This window comes from Equus przewalskii, chromosome 11 (assembly GCF_037783145.1).
Source record: "Equus przewalskii isolate Varuska chromosome 11, EquPr2, whole genome shotgun sequence".
NCBI lineage: Eukaryota > Metazoa > Chordata > Mammalia > Perissodactyla > Equidae > Equus > Equus przewalskii.
Genome location: NC_091841.1, coordinates 29,071,141 through 29,090,262, shown reverse-complemented (window position 1 = coordinate 29,090,262; position 19,122 = coordinate 29,071,141). Strand labels below are relative to the sequence as shown.

At 46.7% G+C, this 19,122-nt stretch overlaps 1 protein-coding gene across 50 annotated transcripts in view; it reads right to left on the bottom strand.

Moving 5' to 3' along the window:
* Nucleotides 1-842: 842 nt before the first annotated feature.
* Nucleotides 843-19,122, bottom strand: part of PPP6R3 (protein phosphatase 6 regulatory subunit 3) — a 140,786-nt gene continuing 122,506 nt past the window's right edge. For 29 of the 50 annotated variants that reach the window (XM_070565684.1, XM_070565692.1, XM_070565685.1 and 26 more), the window contains 5 exons: nucleotides 16,097-16,250; nucleotides 14,558-14,664; nucleotides 12,048-12,198; nucleotides 6,414-6,533; nucleotides 843-3,078 (listed from right to left, as the gene is read on the bottom strand). In XM_070565684.1, the coding sequence (XP_070421785.1) occupies nucleotides 3,027-3,078; nucleotides 6,414-6,533; nucleotides 12,048-12,198; nucleotides 14,558-14,664; nucleotides 16,097-16,250 (584 nt within the window). In that variant the 3' untranslated portion in view covers nucleotides 843-3,026. Of the gene's footprint in view, nucleotides 3,079-6,413; nucleotides 6,534-6,800; nucleotides 6,819-12,047; nucleotides 12,199-14,557; nucleotides 14,665-16,096; nucleotides 16,251-19,122 lie in introns of all 50 variants that reach the window. The other 21 variants (XM_070565682.1, XM_070565719.1, XM_070565674.1 and 18 more) reach the window with 1 other exon arrangement.

Genomic DNA, 19,122 nt, shown 5'->3' with positions numbered 1-19,122 from the left:
TTCTGGAGACACAGGTTTTAAATAAAACAGCAGGTTTAAAGCCAGGATTCAGAAAGGCTAGCTGGTGACACGACGGGGTTGAGAAGTGAGTGGAGAGTTAACAGCTAACATTTATTAAGCGTTTACTGTAACGCAAGAACTATCTATCTAAGTCTAGGAACTTGTTACTAGCATTTTCCCCACCTGACAGAAGCTGAGACGAAGAGACGTTAACCAGCCTGAGTGGCTGAGGTGGGATGCGAACACAAGCCCCTGGCCCCGGAGCCCATGCCTGTCCAGTGGGAGGTCTGCAGTCCAGGCGTGCAGAGGTGTGGGCCCAAGCCAGCGCAGAGGGGCCTGGTGACCAACTGGCCGTGGGGGATAACAGGAACCAGGGGGACACTTGTTTATGCAAAGAGGTGGAAGGGGAGTGAAGAATGAGCAGCTGGGATGAGGCATCACGTTTGAAACATCGTAACAGAACACCTGACAAACACCACCAGAGAGTTACTGGGAGGGCTGGGAGCCAAAAAGCACAGGCTGGGGGCGTGCAGCACACGGAGGAGAAGCAGCTGGAGGACAAGAGCCAGAGGCTCTCCCTGTCAACAAAAGTAGGCTGAGCACCCGTGTGTCAGGCACGGATTGTTCTAGGCTTTTGGGGTAGAGCAGTGGGCAAGATGATTCCTGACCCTGAGGCTGGCACACTCGTCACTCAGTATGGCTCAGACTCTTGCACAACATCTGGTATACAGCACAAGAGCTGATGCCAGGAAGCCCCAATCCATTAAAAACCAACAGTGCTTCTCTCATTGGAGCCCCCACACCCTGTCTGGTTAGTAAGGCCCAAGCAAGGTACAAGAGAATTTCTAGAAACAAAGAATCAGGCTTTATTTTTGTTGTTATTTTTAATACAGGTTTCGTACTGTAGACATCTGTTAGTCTCATAATTCAGTATGGCCAGTACACAGAAATTAAAGTAGAAATGAAATGAGAGTGGCCTTGTTCCTGGTCCTTGGGCTGGCACCTGCCAACCCCCGACAGACTCTGTTCTTCCCATCCTCGTGTCCTTTCCCTGCCACTTCAGACAAGCAAGACAAAACACCGCCCAAAAGAAAAACCCCGAATGCTCTTTCATCAGCAGTAGGTGGGATGAAATAAGACGCGTTACCTTGGGTGGGATGGAGAAGCCAACCCAATCCAAACCACAGATAGGCAGCATGGGCCACCCCTGGAGCTGAGCCCTGGCGGTGGCCAGCACAGCTCTCCACCAGGTGAGACGAGACGGCACCATCCATGAGCAGTCCTCAAGTGAGTCCCGTGCCACGTAGGTCAGCCTCCTGGAGACAAGCGAAAGGAGCCCTGTCCTCTGGTGGCGCTAGGTTCCAGGGGAGAACACACGAGGACAGTCTCTTCTGAGAGGAGCTCACAGCAGAGAGGGTTCCTGAGGAGGCGCGAAGGCCAGGTGAGGCACCCCTGCCACCTGTCCCAGGGCGTCCTGCCGACTCCACTGTCCTTGGTGCCAAACCTCACGAGGAGTTACTATCCCATTTACAATGGACAAGTAAATACGAAATAAGGCATCAGACGTTTCATTTCTTTATTTCCATATGCAATGAATGTTTAGGCACGCTGCTTGGGATGCTATTTCTAAAAAAAATCGTTGGCCATTTTTCAGAATATCCTTTTGGTTTTAAATACTGGTCAGGAAAAACAAATGATGTAAAAATACGTGAATAATTTTCTATTACAGAAATGAAAAACTGATTTGCATCTAAAAGTGCAAGAGGTGAAGTAATTGAACTCTTTCACCAGACGGTATGGCAATATACAATATATTGCTTCAGCTGTTTGAGAAGGCTGGGATGGATTTTTTTATATTGACATAGAAAATTATAAATTACATTGAATTAGTATCCATAATCACTATATATATACACAAACCAGTTCTAAAAAAAATACACTGGTTTAGAATTTACGAGTGAAAATCTCACAAGGTACAGTAAAACAATTAACATGCTTAGGTGCCGGATTCTGATTTCTAGTTTAAAATACTAGCCTGTAAAATGAACGCACTCTAATTCCATTAGCAGCACGAGCATTTTTCAACTGACTTGCCTAATATGATTTAGGTATGTTAAATACGCAGATTGCTCTGAAATGTTCATTTGGTGATGCTTGTTAACAAGGTAAATTTTGGTGAATGGGTTAAAAGGCAGATGAACTACCGAAACAAAACAAAAAACGAAAACGAAAACGAAAAACAAAAAAAACCCAAACCACAAGCCATGTACACTCCAAATAGTCTAGTGTTTCACCTGTAGGAATAATCATTTCAAGCAAACGAGACTTTAACAGAACATATGGCTTTACAATAACATCAATTTATCAACTAAGCTGGAGCAATAAATACTTAATCTCTACCAATAGACTTACATTTTTTGATCCGTTTTAAACAATACAGAAAACAGTTACCAATCAAAAACTGGTTATAAAAAGAACACCAAATATTTCTTATTCAAAATCACCTTTGTAAGTTAGAACAACCAAAATAACACTTAGAGGGCATTGCAATCCGACAACTCCTTGCCAACCTGGAAGAAAAATGAATTCAGAATTTTGTACAAGGTGAAAAATGTATGAAAACTGCCTAATACTTTGGTCACACTAATAATTGTCAAATAGTTATGTTTCAAATACAATAGATCTGTGTATTCACTTTTATAAAACTACTCTTACAGCCATTTAACTATAGCATTACTACCATCATTACATGGGTGGCAAGATCTTATTTCACAGGCTACCCATTATTTAGAACAATACAATATAAACATACGCAAAAATTCTTGGTATTTGTCAATGTGCAATATTTTTACACTTCTGAATCTCTCTGTACAATGTCTCAGAATCTAGAATATAAAGGTTGCTGGTCCTGATCCCTTGCAGAGTGAGTGCAGCAGTGGCGGCTGGGCGGGCTCCAGACGAAGCCGCCAGAGCCCTGGGATGGTGGCGGTCTGCAGTCCTCAGTCAGCAGCAGCAGGGGTCACTCATCATACAGGGCCGTTGACTGACGTGTCGCCTGGCAGGCTTGGCTGGTCTGTCCTACAGAGCAAGAGACATCGGAGGCACTTACAGCAGAAATCTGAGACAGAAAATTAACTTGGTTTAGCTCCCTCGGGGTGGGGAGCGTTTATTTGAATGTTGTTTATGCAATGCCCAGCACAAAGCCTGCCACTTAGTAGTTACTTAATGAAATGCTTCATAAATCAATTTATCTAAAGCTCCAGAAAGTCCAGCTGAATAGCAGCTAAGCTTCATCTTTATCAGGCATTTAACAAGGGCTGCAGAAGACAGGTTCTCCGAGATAACTACCCTACCTCAGCCTCTTCCAAGCACAAATGCAGACAGGTCAGTGGCTTTTATTTTGTTTAAAGACTGGCACCTGAGCTAACTTCTGTTGCCAATCTTTTCTTCTCCTCCTCCCCCGCAAAGTCCCCCAGTACATAGCTGTGTATTCTAGCTGTAAGCACCTCTGGCTGTCCCGTGTGGGACGCCGCCTCAGGATGGCCTGGTGAGCGGTGCCATGTCGGCGCCCAGCATCCAAACTGGCGAAACCCCAGGCTGCCGAAGCAGAGTGCGCAAACTCAGCCACGGGGCCGGCCCCGGAACAGGGGTTTTTAAACTGTCACTCCCAGAGCCTTCGGGAGCTACTTGCTCAGCCCTCCTCCAAAACAGCTTTTCACCTGCTCCATATATTGAAATCCACATAAAATTTCATTTGAAAAATAGGATTCTGCTACTAAGCGAGGGGGGGAGAAAAGGAAGCAAAAGAAAAAGCTTGTAAAGAGGACCAACTGTCGGGAACTGAGATGTGCACTGGCCAGTGTGCTCCCACGAAGCAGACGCTAGGTTTCAAGTTGGAGGGAAGGAGAGGCGGGTACCATATGAACAAGGCCAGGACAGAAGACATAAATTCTGCCTTCTGTCAAAATTACAACCTGAACACGTAAGAGATTCCTGATGGTGTGACCAAAACGATTTCATAAAGCAGACCTGGCAAAGGATGCTTAGAGCTGAAATTGGGATGCATACAGTTACTTTTGAACTAGCCTTCAGAATTCATAAACAGAACGCTTCAGATACCTGCTATTCTTAACAGAGAACCAAGAAGCCAGCTCCACACACACAGTACACTCTCTCCTTACACTGGGTGAAGGCTCACTCTATCAGAGACACGGGAACCAAGAGTTCTGGAACCAGGCAGAACAGGGACATAGCCTGCCTTCACCACTTACAAGCTGTGTGATCTTAAGCAAATTTCTTAACCTCTTGCAGTCCAGCTTTCTCCCCCTGTAAAAGGGGGACAATAATCCCCTCCATAGAGGTTAGTAAGTATATAATGCGTGCAAAGTGCTCAGCACACTGGCTGGCACAGACATGGTACGCACTTGATAAACAGCAGTGAAAAATAAATTGCCGTGGCAATGTGAATCTTTGAGTGCAACAGTGCACATCTGACAATCCAAAGGCTCACGATCTCTGGCTGCGACAGGAACCTTGCGGGAAGACTGCGTATGAAAAGTCCCAGATGGCTCCCTTCATCTCCAACACTGCCCTAAACTGCTCGTAGAACACAAATGTGACACACGGGAAACTGACCGTCTCCTGCCATCACAGCAGCTCCAAGGGCCCTGTCTCAGGGGCTTCTGTCTGCCCTATGAGACCCCTGCTCCTTCCTCAGCTCCGCTCGCTCCTCACTGGCAGCTCTCCACGTGCCCCCAGACCATCAGTGGGTCCTGCTTTATCATCAGGCCTGGACCCGTGGCTGCCGTTCTCAAACGTGTTGGACGGAGGACGATGGATGAATGCATGGACACAAGCGATGCCCCCTTCTTCCACCGGCTCCCCCCACTCTCTCCTCCACCATCTGTCCCGCAGATTGGAGAGGCAAGGCTCTTCACACAGATATTTCTGGGCAGGAGAGCAAGTGGGTTCCCTGAAGCACACAATCCTGCACTCCAGAGGGCCAAAGAAACGGTCCCAGAGCCCGTGTCCTTTATGTCAGAGACCAGACTCCCGAAGCAGTGACTCCAGGTTGGGAGAGTGGGACCCTCCTGCCTCCCAGGCCGCCCTCAGTACAAAGGAAGTGTGCAGGTAACAGGGCTGACAGGACTGACTGGGAATTAGACTTCGAGGACCTTTAAAAACACACACGGGAAACTCCAGGCAAACACCTGACTCGCCCAAATGCTCAGAAGCATGGGTGGGGCTGGAGGCCAGAGCTGGAGCGCCACCCTGCCTCCTCCTCCAACACTGTCACTAGAGCCGACACGCTCAGATGGTTCTTAGAAGTAATTTGCTGCATGCACAGTTTTTTTAATCACAAAAGCAAACCCCTCATCCTGGCTTTAATTTCCACGAGGGAAACAAAAGCAGGGTGTGCTACACTATGAATATAAAGGCTTGCTGACCAGTGAACAGAGAGTGCCCCCTACTGGTTCCCACTGGTTACATTCCCCCTAAAATGCCGAGACGATGGGGGTTGGGGGGGGGCGGGGCGCGGCAAGGGGTAAGTAGTTCTCTGAAATGCCTTGGAAGGTTACTCTATTCCTTATGGAGGCATATACAAACCCAGGTATGTCTAATCACACAGATGACTCTGGGAAGTGCTGAGCAAAGCTCCTTGTGGGCCGAGGACAAATCATCCTCTTCCGGCACGAGCGCTGGAGCGACCTGAGACCACACCCGCTTGGCCTGTGAGGTTGTGTGCAGCGGGCGCCAGCCCTGGGTGGCTAAGGCTTTGGCCCAGCCTATCCCTGTGGACCAGTGGCTCAGTCACAGCAAAAGGTGACCAGAAAGAAACATCGTATGCCAAATCACTTGGCTCTGGCAGTAGGATTTTCACACTTAAGGTAAATAGTTTGCAAAACCAAACCAAACAGAGGATCATCTAAGAGTTGAGAATAGCTCCACGTATGAAAGGGTCTCCGGGGAAGTTCTCCATGCGCCACACAGCACGTCGGTGGGAACATGGGCACCAGGAGCTGCTTGTGCCTGGCGGCTAGGTGAATTTAGGGGACCCACAGGAACTCGGTCGCCACGGCCTAGGGAACTTAATCCTGGAGGGGCTCAGCATCAGCCTCAACGCAGTGCCACAGCAAAAGAAAAAAGGGGCGGAGCAGCATCAGGGACCCTTCCATTCCGAGTAATTCCTTAAAGAGCTAGTGATGTTACTGAATTTCCAAAAACCAGTCAGTTTTTGGCTTCTAGGGTAAAGCAGATAAACTGTTATTTCTAAGTTCTCAGCTCAATCACCCCGATTATATAAGGACTGAGAAAGGGCTACTGTGTCTCCCACGGCCCAGGTGCCAACTTCACTCCCAGCTCCCAGGAGACAGGAGCCAAGGTCCGCGCAGGGCGAGGCGCTGGGTGGTTACCTCCGCTCCGGACTACTGCTGGGGGCCCGGGGGGCCGCAGACTTCGCCTCTGCCGTCTCAGGGCTCTCCTCCACATCTTTACAAGCAGCATCTTGAGAGGTAGACAGTTTTCCTTCCTCACTGCGGGAAAAAGGAGGACAGGCGGCATTAGACACCCAGGTACCAGCGCAGAGTGGAGGATGAGGACACATGCAAATGGCTCTGGGAGTCATGGTTGCCATGGAGTCAAAGCCCTGAGGCTGAGCATGCTCAGGTGAGGGATGACAGGGACCACAGACAGTGACTGGGAAATCACGAAAGGAGAGGATCACAGACAAGTAGGAACCAAGAGGGACGATGGAACGCAGCTGGTGTCTGGTAACGAACGGCCCACAGCACTGTACGTACCGATAGGATCTCAACACTCTGAGGCCAAGTGTGCAAAACAGAAAAAGAAATGTACAAGAGTTTCAGAATACTCCTAGAAATGAGGAATTTTGGGGAATAATATGTCCACGACTGCACATAAGCAAAACTGCAGAGTCGGTGAAGGTGTCAAATGAACCTGTTTGAAGGAATGAGTCTTGAGTTAAAGCATTTTGCTTCCAGGGCTCCGCCCACCATCTCAGCAGTCAGTAGGACAGACCCCCACGAGCTGATGGCTGATGACATGTGAGCAGCACGCCACGTGGCCTGAGCCAGGCCTGAGCCTCTCCAGCTGCCCTCCAACAACACTGAGAAGTACAAACACCAGGAGGGAAGAGAGCCAAGAACAGCGGCCAGAACAGGTCAACACTGATCCTGAGGGGTCCGAGGGCTTGGGGACATCAAACAGGAAAGGATTATTTTCCCCTTACCCCGCTCTTGGCGACAAAAGACAAGTAGTGAATGCTTTCAACTGTGTGCAGGCTGGAAACAGACTTTTGCCTATTCTGTCTGGATTTCCCACGTTGGCACAATCAAGAGGGCATTAAAGTGACCTAAGGGCAGCTAGAGGTTCCCTTTGGGAGCTGGGCCCTGTCCTGGATCGGCTTATGAAAAACCTAATCTTAGGATATTTCTCGGGTGGCTTTCAGATGGGTCTGGGCAATTTAAAAGGAGGAAAATGAACTACAGTTTAAAGATTTGTTGGCAGTCTAAGTTACCCGGTTCTTTACTCCTCTTGGTCCCCATTCTCTACTCCCTGCTCACCAAAGCACCACCCTGATAGGTTTAACACACATTACTTTCATTTTTGTAAAATGTACAGTCATTATATAGGTGGATTCGGAATCGTATAGTTGGCACTGAATCGTAGCCTCGCTGCGTTGTCTCTGTAACGCAGCACCGTCCGGAGGACCCCGCTGTCCCTGTGGACCACGGCGCAGTACCCTACGCAGGGCCCTCCTAATTCTACCGGCTCTCACAGCGACCAGCGCCGCGCTGCCCTCTCCCTTCCATGCCTCCAGGCACAACGCTGCTGCTACCGCTGTCTGTGACGCCAGTGGACCTGTGTGGGCATTTCTCAAGGCGCTAATCCCAGGAGTGGACAGTGCTGGTCATCTTTCCATCTACAAGGAAGCCCCTATGACGCTCCAGAACAAGTGCCCCAGTCTGCATTCCCCACGAGCAGGGAAACTGGGTGCCTGCAGCCCCACAGCCCCACCAACACTCAGCTTTATCTACTTTCTACCCTGCTAGTGTAATAAGAGGTATCTGACAACAAAGGGCTTTTGAGCACCTCTTCTTACTCTTTTAGCCTTTTTGGGTTTGTCTGTAAACTGCCTGCTGTTATCTTTCGCCCATCTTCTGACTTGGGTTTTCTATCTTTTCCTCATTGTTTATAATTCCTTGAATATTAAATGTTAATTTCTTCTTGATGTAGATACTATATGCTTTTCCCTATTTGCCATCTGCCTCTTAATTTTGTCTACAGTGCTTTATCAACCATAAATTCTTAACTCTGATGCAATCCAATCTATTCTTTGTATTATGATTTACGCTTTTGAAGGTGTTGTGCTTTGTTTTGCAAAAGAGGTCCTTTTCTGCCCACAGGTTGGGAAGATCTGATGCATTTGCTTCTACCTACCTGGGGCTTGGCTGCACGCCTTAAACCTAGCAGCTCATTTCTCATCTGGTCAGTGGGCTGACACCCACAGCACCTGTCTTACCTTGAGAGAAATCAGGAGTTAACTCATGTGGACGTTCAGAGCACAGCGTCTGCACACGGAGCACTGCACACCCGCTCTGCCCCTCGCAGTCGCCTGCCGTCCACCTGGACTCCTTCCCTTGTGGATCAGGGAGGCCCAGTCCTCTTGCTCCCCGTCCTGAGCCAGCCCCTCGCTCCCCGCAATAAGCCCTCACCTTGCTAATGAGCACTCTCCTCCATCACATGGCCCTTTAACTATCTGTATTCCAATGTCACACTGTTTTAGCTATTGGGACTTCGCCATATGACCAAATATCTGCCAGGACAAATCACTTATTTAATCTTCCTTACAGTTCTCTAAGTAATTTAAGAATCTTTATTATTCCATAAACATTCTAGAGTGTGTTTACCAAGCGCCTTTTAAAAATCCAACTTGAATTTCGATTGGGCCTGCATTCAACTGAAGGAGGAATTGGTGATGGCGCATGTCCCTGAGGCACTGAGCCAGCCCACCGCAGGGCATGACGGCCTCCTCTTGTCCCCATCTTCCGGGCTGCTTTTATTAGCACTTTCAATTCTTCTCTATAGATACCCGGGTCAAGACAACTCCTAAATAATTTAGTTTCATGTATTTTGTGACTGGCACTTTGCCTTTTATTATGCATCCCAGTTGCTTATTAATGATGTCGAGAAAGACTGCTGATTTTTAAACTTAATCTCTTACCCAGCAGCCTTGCTGACCTCTCCTTACTTACAGAAGTTTGCTCCTCACTTGGCTGCACGTGATCATTCTGCTCTGTTAATAATTACAGCTTTATCACTTCCTGTCTGATCTTTACCTATAGCTTTTTCTTCGTCTTTCCTCAGGACAATGCCTGGGACCGCTACACAGTGGGAGTGACAAGGGACAACCTTATTTGTTCGTTACCTTGAAGTGAATGCATCTAAAATTTCCCCATTCAGCTTAATTTCTGCTGCAGTATTTTGGTATTTCACTTTTATCAAGTTATGGAAATTCACTTCTGTTCCCGCTTTGCTCAGAGTTTTAATCATATATAGATATGGAACTTTATCAAAAGCTTCATCACAAACATCAAAGGCTTTTCTTCCGGTCTATTAATATATAGTGAATTTCACGGACAGATTTTTCTGACACTGAACCATCCTTGCAGTCCAGGGATAAACGATAAACTCTAACAGACCATGATGTATTACTTCTAATATGCTATGGGATTCAGTTAGCAAATATCTTTAACAGAATTTTTGCATTTAGTTTGCTTGTAAGTGACATGAGCTGATCATTTTCTATAATTATCCTTATATAGTTTTGGAATTAAGATTTCACTGCCTTATAAAAAGATCCAGGCAGTTTTTACACTTTTTCTATCCTCTGTAACAACTTAAGATGGGAATTAGTAGATGAGTGTGCATGAAACAGCACTGCATCACCACCGACACCCGCCGTGGAGTTGGTCTGCTCCTTGCTTTCCTCCACAGATAACGGCTTGTTTGTATCTTTTGTCCGTTTTTAAAATTGTCAGACTGTGTGTCTCTCTCTTACCAATACTAGGTTCTTCCTCTATCCTGCTACTGAATCTTTCTTGGTGGTGATGGTTTTGTCTTTTAATTTTATTGTGTCTTTTAGAAACACTAGAAATTAAATAAAGCCAAATTTATCAATCTTCTCCTTTACGGTGTGGCTTTTTTATAACTAAAAAATCTTTTACCCCCAAATTCTGAGAATACTCTCTCATGTTATCTTCCAAAAGTCGTAGTTTTGCCTTTCATACTTATGTTGAGATAAAGATGTAATTTTATTTTTCTCCAAAGCGGATAATCACTATTTATTAGTATGTTCTTTCCTCACCAAATTATGTCATTCTAACATGTAGCAAGCTCATGTAAGTGCAGGGGGCTTATCTGTATAACTCTGGGCCAAGGCCACATCATCTCAACAAAAGCAGCTTTAATGAGAAGTCTTGATATCTAATACGGTGAAACCTCCCTCCCTTTCTTCTTCAAAATGATCTTGGCTATTCCTGACTCTCTCTGGTCTTCTTTCTGAATATCACAATTGGCTTCTCGATTTCCATGAAAAACCCCACTGGGATTTTGATGAGAAATGCATTCATTTTATAGATTAATTTGTTAAGAAACACGAAAGATACTGTGCCATTCTAACATGGCATCTCTCCCTATGTATTTAGGTCTTTATCTTTCAATCTTAGTTACCTTATAGACAAGGTTTAACATGTTAATTTTTAAAAAGGGAGCACACCTAGGGCATCTTGTATTGGTGTATAGGATGTAAATAATCAGTGTGCGTATCCAGTAAACTTTCCTAGTAATTCTAATACCTGTCAATAGCTTCAGTTGGAACTTTTTATGTGGAAAATCACAACCTACAAACAAATAATAATAATTTTATTTCTTTCAAATCTTTATACCTTTTATTTATTTTTATTTTATGAGGCATTTGCTGAGACCCCCAGCACAGCGCTGAAGAGAAGCAGTAACTGGAGGTCTGACAGACTGGCTCACGTCTTTGAAGGCAATATTTCTAACGCTTCACTGTTAAGAATAAAGTCTGCTAGAGATTTTTTTCAGTTTCAGGTAGCTACTTTCTATTCCTAGGTTGCTAAAAGGTCATGAACAAATTTTTATCAAATCCTTCTCTCCCTTTACTGAAGGCCCAAATGGTTTTTATTCTTATATCAGTCTGTGAATTACCTTCATTAATTTTTACAATGTTATAATATCCTCACATACATCCTTGGTCATGACTTAAAAATACATTGCTGGATTTGGTTTGCTGGCTTTTAACTTTAAGGCTTTGTGCATACACACCCACCCATGAAACTACCCTACGATTAATTTTTCTCTCTCATGCTTTGTTTTGTAGAGACCTCGTAATGGGTTCGGAAGCTATAGATGGAGACCAAAGCTCTAAGCACTGATTTGGTTGCAGCCTGTAAGTTTTGACAGAAATTTTTTCATTACTTTCAGTTTTAAGTTTTTGATTTCCATCACAATCCCTTTTTTGGCCCATGAGTTTAGAGGTGAAGTTAACTTCCAATTTTTTTTTAAAAGCAATCATTTTACTACTGAATTCTAACGACTGCTTTATGTCTGGAGAAAACGATCTGTATGATCCCAAACCTTTGGTTTTGATGGGTGAAGCTCCGTAGCCTGTACACAAGTCAATTTCTAACATGGCGGAAGATCTGTCACTTTTTTACACTCATGTATTCTGAATCCACTAGACTTACACTACAGTCTTCTGAACACGACAAAAGTAGAGAGAAAGAGAGAGAGAGAGAGAAAGGCACTCGGGACCCAAACTCCACCTCTCCATCAAGATTTAACGAGTTCAATGGAGATATTAGAGAGACGCCAGGCTAACGTCTGCACCCACATCTGAATCTGAATCTGAATCTGAGTCAGATTAAAGACATTAGCCTTTGAGTCCTTTCCCCACAACCCTCCCAACAACCTGAAGCTGCCAGTGCGATCCAGCCCCTGGTTACCTTTTGAAGACCGCAGTCTCTGTCTTGGCGTCGACAGTGAGGCTGAGAGTTTCCTTCATGCCGCCATTCATCACTGTCTCAGTTACCTTGTCTGCACTTTCTGCATCCTCCTCTCCGTCAGAGCTGGCTTCCATGGCCATACTGCCTGGCGCTGAAAAGAACACACAGCTGATGGTCACGCACACCAAAACCAAACGAACCACCACCCCTCTTCTGTGCAGATCTGTCCACCCCAAGTTACATCTACCACTTGAAGAAGGAACAAAAGCACGAGACAATTTGTTTCTTGTTGCCTGGGCTGATTCTTTTTTTTTTTTTTTTTTTACATTTTATTAAGATTATGATAGTTTACAACCTCGTGAAATTTCAGTTGTACATTATTGTCAGTCGTGTTGTAGGTGCACCACTTCACCCTTTGTGCCCTCCCCCGACCCCCCTTTCCCCTGGTAACCACCAATCAGTTCTCTTTGTCCACATGTTTAACTTCCACCTGTGAGTGGAGTCATACAGAGTTCATCTTTCTCTATCTGGCTTATTTCGCTTAACATAATACCCTCAAGGTCCATCCATTTTGTTGTGAATGGGACGATTTTATCCGTTTTTATGGCTGAGTAGTATTCCATTGTGTATATATACCATATCTTCTTTATCCAATCATCAGTTGATGGGCACTTAGGTTGCTTCCACGTCTTGGCTATTGTAAATAATGCTGTGATGAACATAGGGGTGCGTGGGACTTTTGGAATTGCTGATTTCAAGTTCTTTGGATGGATACCCAGTAGTGGGATGGCTGGGTCATGTGGTATTTCTATTTTTAATTTTTTGAGAAATCTCCATACTGTTTTCCATAGTGGCTGCACCAGTTTGCATCCCCACCAACAGTGTATGAGGGTTCCTTTTTCTCCACAACCTCTCCAACATCTGTCACTTTTTGTGTTGGTTATTTCTGCCATTCTAACAGGTGTAAGATGATATCCTAGTGTAGTTCTGATTCTTGACGGGCACAGCCTTCTTAAAAATGCCACTAGAGGGCCAGCCCTGGTGGCCTAGTGGCTAAGTTTGGTGCACTCCATATCAGCAGCCCAGGTTTGGTTCCCAGGCGTGGACCTACACCACTCGTCTCAGTGGCCATGCTGTGGTGGTGGCTCACATACAAAAAGAGGAAGACTGGCAGCAGACGTTAGCTCAGGGCGAGTCTTCCTCACAAACAGCCCTAAGAGTGACATTCCAGGGGTGTTCTTCAGCAGGGGCACCAGGTGCCCCACAGCCTTCCCAGCTCTGTGTCTACACACACCCAGCCTCCTCCCAGCGCTCTCCTGTTCGTAAGGTTTTCCAGTGCACAGCAGAGGGCAGAGCAGGCAGTTACGTATTCTGGCCTCCACCCACGACAACCCACAAGTGCCTAGTTTACACTTCACCCACTATACCGTTCTCATTCATCCTTCTCCCCTGCAGTTGTCCCACTTGGGTCCTATTCTTTGTTTCTTTTTCAGCTGCTTTCTGTGGTTGCTTGTGGATTATTTCTTTGTTCTATAAGAGGGAGCCACATGGTATACTGGTTATGAGCTTGGGCTCTGAAGTCAGACTTCCTGAACTCAAACCCCCGCCTCACCACTTCCCAGGTGCATAACCATCACCCAAGGTTCCGACCCTGTGCCTGAGTTTTCTTATTCCCAAAATGGGGATAATTGAACCCACCTGTAGAACTGTTGATAGATAAAACGAGGTCATCTATATAAAATTTTTAGAATGACAAAAATCTTACTTACTAGTTTTATGACTTTTCCCTGCCTCTCGGTTCTTGTGCCCTCTGCTTGAGTTTCTTTTTCTAAGGACTCACGTCTCTGTTCCCTTCACATACTACCCTTCACACCCCCTTCACTCAGCTCCTTCCTCTCCCCTGCCTCCCAAAGCCCTAATCATCAGGTTGAAAACAGTCAGGGCCTACGCAAGGAATAACGTGCGCATTCTGAATAAAAAGACAACCCACTGCATTCCCTTGACCATTTCATCTGTTCAGAAAGGTGAGAAGAAAATAAAGAGCCCCAGTGCATGAAACATGCCCAGACAGGCACACAAGCTCCAGCGAAGCGAACTCCAGGGGACAAAGAACGGGGTGCAGGCCGGGCTTGGAACGCACACACAGACTGATTCCAGTCTTATTCACCCTGGTACTGCAGGCTAAGACATTCTTCCTCTCTGGACCTGTTTCTTCTCTATACATTGATGAGACTGAATAACTGGTAACTTAGATCCCTTATTCCTTCTAGAATCAACATGCTGTGGTTCTGGAATGAATATATAATTTCTTCAGTTACCCTGTGGACAGCAGACCCACTATCTCATTTTCCTGGGTCCTTTGAGCCCTCGAGTCAAGACTGGTTTTATAAACCTGGTATATGCACAAAGACAACTTTTCAGATCTAGAAAACTAAGCATTAGGTTAAAGCTTAAACAACAACAAAATGACCAGCCTACAGACCGTGCACCCTGGTCCTCTCCGCACCCACCTTCTGGCTGCACTGCCAGCGCAGCCACAGTGGGAGTCAGAGGGTCCATCGGTTCAGTGCTGGTTTCCATTTCCACTGGAGAATTACTCCTTAAAGAGTCTTTTGTACTTTTAGAAAAGAGAAAATTGAGATGTTAGCAGTGGGAAGTAACCCTCAGTTAACATTATTCACAAAAAACCTTTGAAAATCAGTTCGAGTTCCACTGCGGAGACACATCAGCAGTTGGTTACAGACTGCAAGGGCACATGGATCTCAGTGTGGACAGCGGCCTGAAGTGGCAGATGAGGGCAGGCAGGTCAATATTCTGCTAAATCAGCAGGGCAGGAACACAGGGATTTCTCTGAGGTTTCTAGACAGGTTCAATATCCCCCTGGCCTCTCATGCTCACCATAATCACCAGGCTCCCAGGGCTGGGACAGCAGCCGCATACACTGTACAGGACCAGCCGTATCCACAGTGCCATTTTTACAAAAATCGTTACTTACCTTGAGTCAAACTGTCCAGAGGACCTGGCCCTCTTAATGATATTTAATGACAAAACATGACCTGTGTACAAGGGGTAAAGGGAAGCAAGCTACTTCAACCACATTCTCAGTAACCAAGGACTCCTATCCTCCAGTTATAAAAGAGAGAGAAAAGCAAGACATGGAGACTTCCCTGTCCTGTACTGGGGAAGAGGCGGTGACACAGTTCATCATGCTGTGGAGACACGCCCACCCATCTCCCCTCGACCTCTGAATAAACTGCGTACTGCTATAGGCAACATAGGTTCTAACCGCCTCTTCGGTCCGTCTAGGATGAGAACTGCTAGCCCGAAACAGTGTGTCTTCCCAGCTTTTCCATTACCAGCGACTGTTTAAAAACATCACTTGTTAGAGCAGGAAGACAACAAAGTCTTTCAAATGGAGTGATGGACACTAATTTTTTTCAGTAGACAAAACCATGTTAACCAAATCAAACTAAGCTTAATGGGACATGAAATCCATGGTTAATACTCAAACGCTGCCACATAATTCAGGAAAATTACAAAATGACAGGGTGCTGTCATCAAGAATAATACAAATAACAAGACTGACAGCCACAGCTGTCACACCCCTTAATTGACTGCACTAGACGAGCTACAAGTGAAATTCGAGTTCCTGTTATCTATTAAATCCCACATCCAGTTTGCGTTTTTCTGCTCCACAGAGGCACCCGTCAGTTCTTCGGCTTCACCTCCTTCCTATTCTCCATTCTGTCCTGACAGCTTGGATGGGGCCCTTGGGGCTGCCTCTTCGGCAGCATCCTGCTAATTCCCTCCCTGGGGCCGCGTCCTCCCAGGCTCTCTTCACCCTCTCCTCCTTTCCCAGTTCATCCTCGACGAAAGGAAGGAGGACGGTGACTCTTTCTCCTGTAACTCACAGCAGTGTGTTTAATCCTGTTTAAGACATTACAGTCAACTTGGAAGTCAATCAGGGTGACCAGGAGTGTCGACAGCACACACACAGCCCCCCGGTTCTCCTGTAAAAAGGCTCAGAGAGTGGGTGCACAGCTGCTCACCTCAGGGAAGACGTGAACTCGGAGAAAGAAGCCCAGCCCGTCTCTTTGGTTGGCATTGGCTCCTCCGTGCTCCAGACGTCAGATCCCACCGAATCTAAGGGAGCACCGTGGGTTGTCTCCATGGGGACATCAAAATTAGCTGACCAGTTGGGTGCTAAAAAGAGGAGAGGAATTCCATTTTGAGAATACTTCGGCAGTGAAACACAACACAAGATATTTTTCAAAAACAGATTTGCAATGATAAAAAAGACCGGAGCTGTGGGTAAAAGGAGATCCTAATGTGCTACTGCCAGAATGGGAATGGCTCAGTCGCTTGGAGGGCAATTTGACAACAGCTATCCTATTATAAAGCTGGATGTTCCCTTTGATCGCTTAGCAATTCCCACTTCGAAGATTGTTTGCACAAGAGAAACATCACACAAGGATGGAAAGCTACATATAAAAGAATATGTTAATGTTAATTTCTTAGTTTTGACAAATGCACCAAGGTTATATTAACACTGGGAGGGAGATGGGTGAAGTGTATATAGCCACTCCCTGTAGACTATTTCCAACTTTTCTGTAAATCTAAAATTATTCCAAAATAAAAAGTTTATTAAGTGAAAAACAAAAAGAGTATGTTGGCTATTTAACTGCAGTAAATTGGCCTCCCAGTCCCCATCTGGCCCATTTCATACTGTCAGTGGCCTTCCTGCAGTCTGCTGCTGTTAGCACCAACAGGAAGGCTGCCTGTGACATAACGGGAAATACAAATATTTGGTCTCCGCTCCCTCCAAAACCCTTGGAATCTCTGAAGTGGTGAGTTTTTTCTTGTATGCTAATGAGATGGCCCATGGCTGGAGCTCCAGGGGAGCCTCAGGTTGGGGGCTGGTTGCCAGGGGAACCATCAGAGGATTAGAGGATTGGAACTTTCAGCCCCAATCTTCTCCTCCCCCAATCTTCTAGGAAGGTAGAGGAGCTGGAAGTTGAGTTAATCACTAATGGCCAATGATTGAATCAGTCATGCCTACATAACGAGGCTTCATGAAAAATCCAAACTGCAGGGGTGCAGAGCTTCTGGGCTGCAAACAGCAGGCGGTGCATCACAAACTGCACGGGGACAGAAGCTCCCGTGCTCGGGACCCTTCTGGATCTTGTCCTATTTATCTCTTTACCTGGCTGTTCACCTGTGTCCTTCAAAATATCCTTTGCAATAAACTGGTAACAGGAAGTAAAGTGCTCTTCTGAATTCTGTGAGCTGTTCTGGCAAATAATGGAACCCAAAGACATCATGGGAACCCCCCATTTATAGGCAGTTGGTCAGATGTACCGGAGGCTGGGCCTTGTGACTGGCATCTGAAGTAGGGGCAGTCTTGTGGGCCTGAGCCCCTACCCTCTGGGCTCTAACTCTCACTCCAGGCAGACAGTGTCCGAACTGAACTGCAGGACACCCAGCTAGTGTTGGAGAATTGGTCTGTGTGGGAAAACCCACACGTCTGGTGTCAGAAGTGAAGTCTGGAGAGTAGAAAGGAAGAGTTCTTACTTACTTTTTAAGTCCCGCAGACACAGGACTGATTTCAGAGGGCGGAGTGGCAGGTCCGCCAGGCGCATGCCGCTTCCTGTCTGTGGGGCCCTCGCACCACGCCGCCTGCCGGCCAGTGTGCATCTACCCCGTCACCTCCTGAGAGGTGTGCCCCTTCAGATGGAACCAGGTCTGTGTATCTGCCGTCACCGCACACGACGCTCTTCCTTCACGGTACTCAGGCTGAATCCCCAAATTCTTGCTGGGGCCAAGCAGGGGTATTTTCTATCACAACTGGGCCCTCTGGACAAGGAAGGAATGCTACGCTGAGGATCTGCCAGCTCTGGGGCACCCGAGGGAGAGGGCTGAGGAGCGCCAGTGCGCAGCAGAAACGTACCCATCTCAAAGACGGGCCTCACTGTGTCTTCGGCAAGCTAGTCAACTTCCCCAAGCCGGGGTTTCCTCATCTGTTCGATTCAGAGACGGCCCGTCTACCTAGCGAGGTCCTGCAGGGATCACGCAGGGGCCTGCACGCAGCAGGGACCGAATGCAGGTTTGCTGCTCCACACCTGTGCCCTTTGATCTGTGCCCTTTGATCTGTGTGAGTGTGGCAGGGCTCCACCGATACCGCAAAGGGATGATACCCGAATGTCTGAAAAACGCCCCTGAAGGCTCAGAAAAGTCACCTTGACAGTTATTTTTGCCCGCCCACCATATGCAAAGCTCTGGAATCATTCCATCCCAATCGAAGTTCCACTTTATAAGTAAACTAGGTCACACAAAAATGACTTTCCCATTGTCATCACTCTGGGATAGTCTTTCTCAGACCAGCTCCCCAGAATCAGCCTGACATTAGAAGCTCTTCTAAACGGTCCAGAAAACCTCTGAAAGATGCCATAGAGATTGGTGGGGATGGCAAAGGCTTTCAAAGTCAGAGGATGACGCAGCCCAGAGCCCCGGGAAAAGGGCATCCTCCACCCTTGACCTCTGGAGATCCCGCAATGCCAAGGAGTCCTTCCAGAGGAGCAGTCAGCATGCTGAGGCCTGTCGGGCCGCGCTCCGTGACAGTAAGGGTGAATGTGACCTTCATCCGGGCTGCCCCGCAGCCCCATTTGTCCCTGTCCCCACACCCAGTTCTAGAGTCACAATGACACTGGCATGCAGTAAGTGATACCAAGTGTGCAGTCTCTCTCAAGTCATTTATCACCCACCTAGCTACCTCAAAGACTCTCAGATTCCGAAACACCATGCAGCCTTAAAAAAAGAAGGAAATCCTGTGACATGCTACAACATGGATGAACCTTAAGGACATTATGTGAAGTGAAATAAGCCGGTCACAAAATGACAAATACTCTGACTCCACTTACATGAGGTCCCTAGAGTCATCAAATTCCTAGAAGCAGAAGGTAGAACGATGGGTGCCAGGGGCTGGCGGAAGGGGAATGGGGAGCTGCTGCTCACCAAGTACAGCCTCAGTTTGCGAGATGAAATGGTTCTAGAGATCTGTTGCACGACAACGTGAACA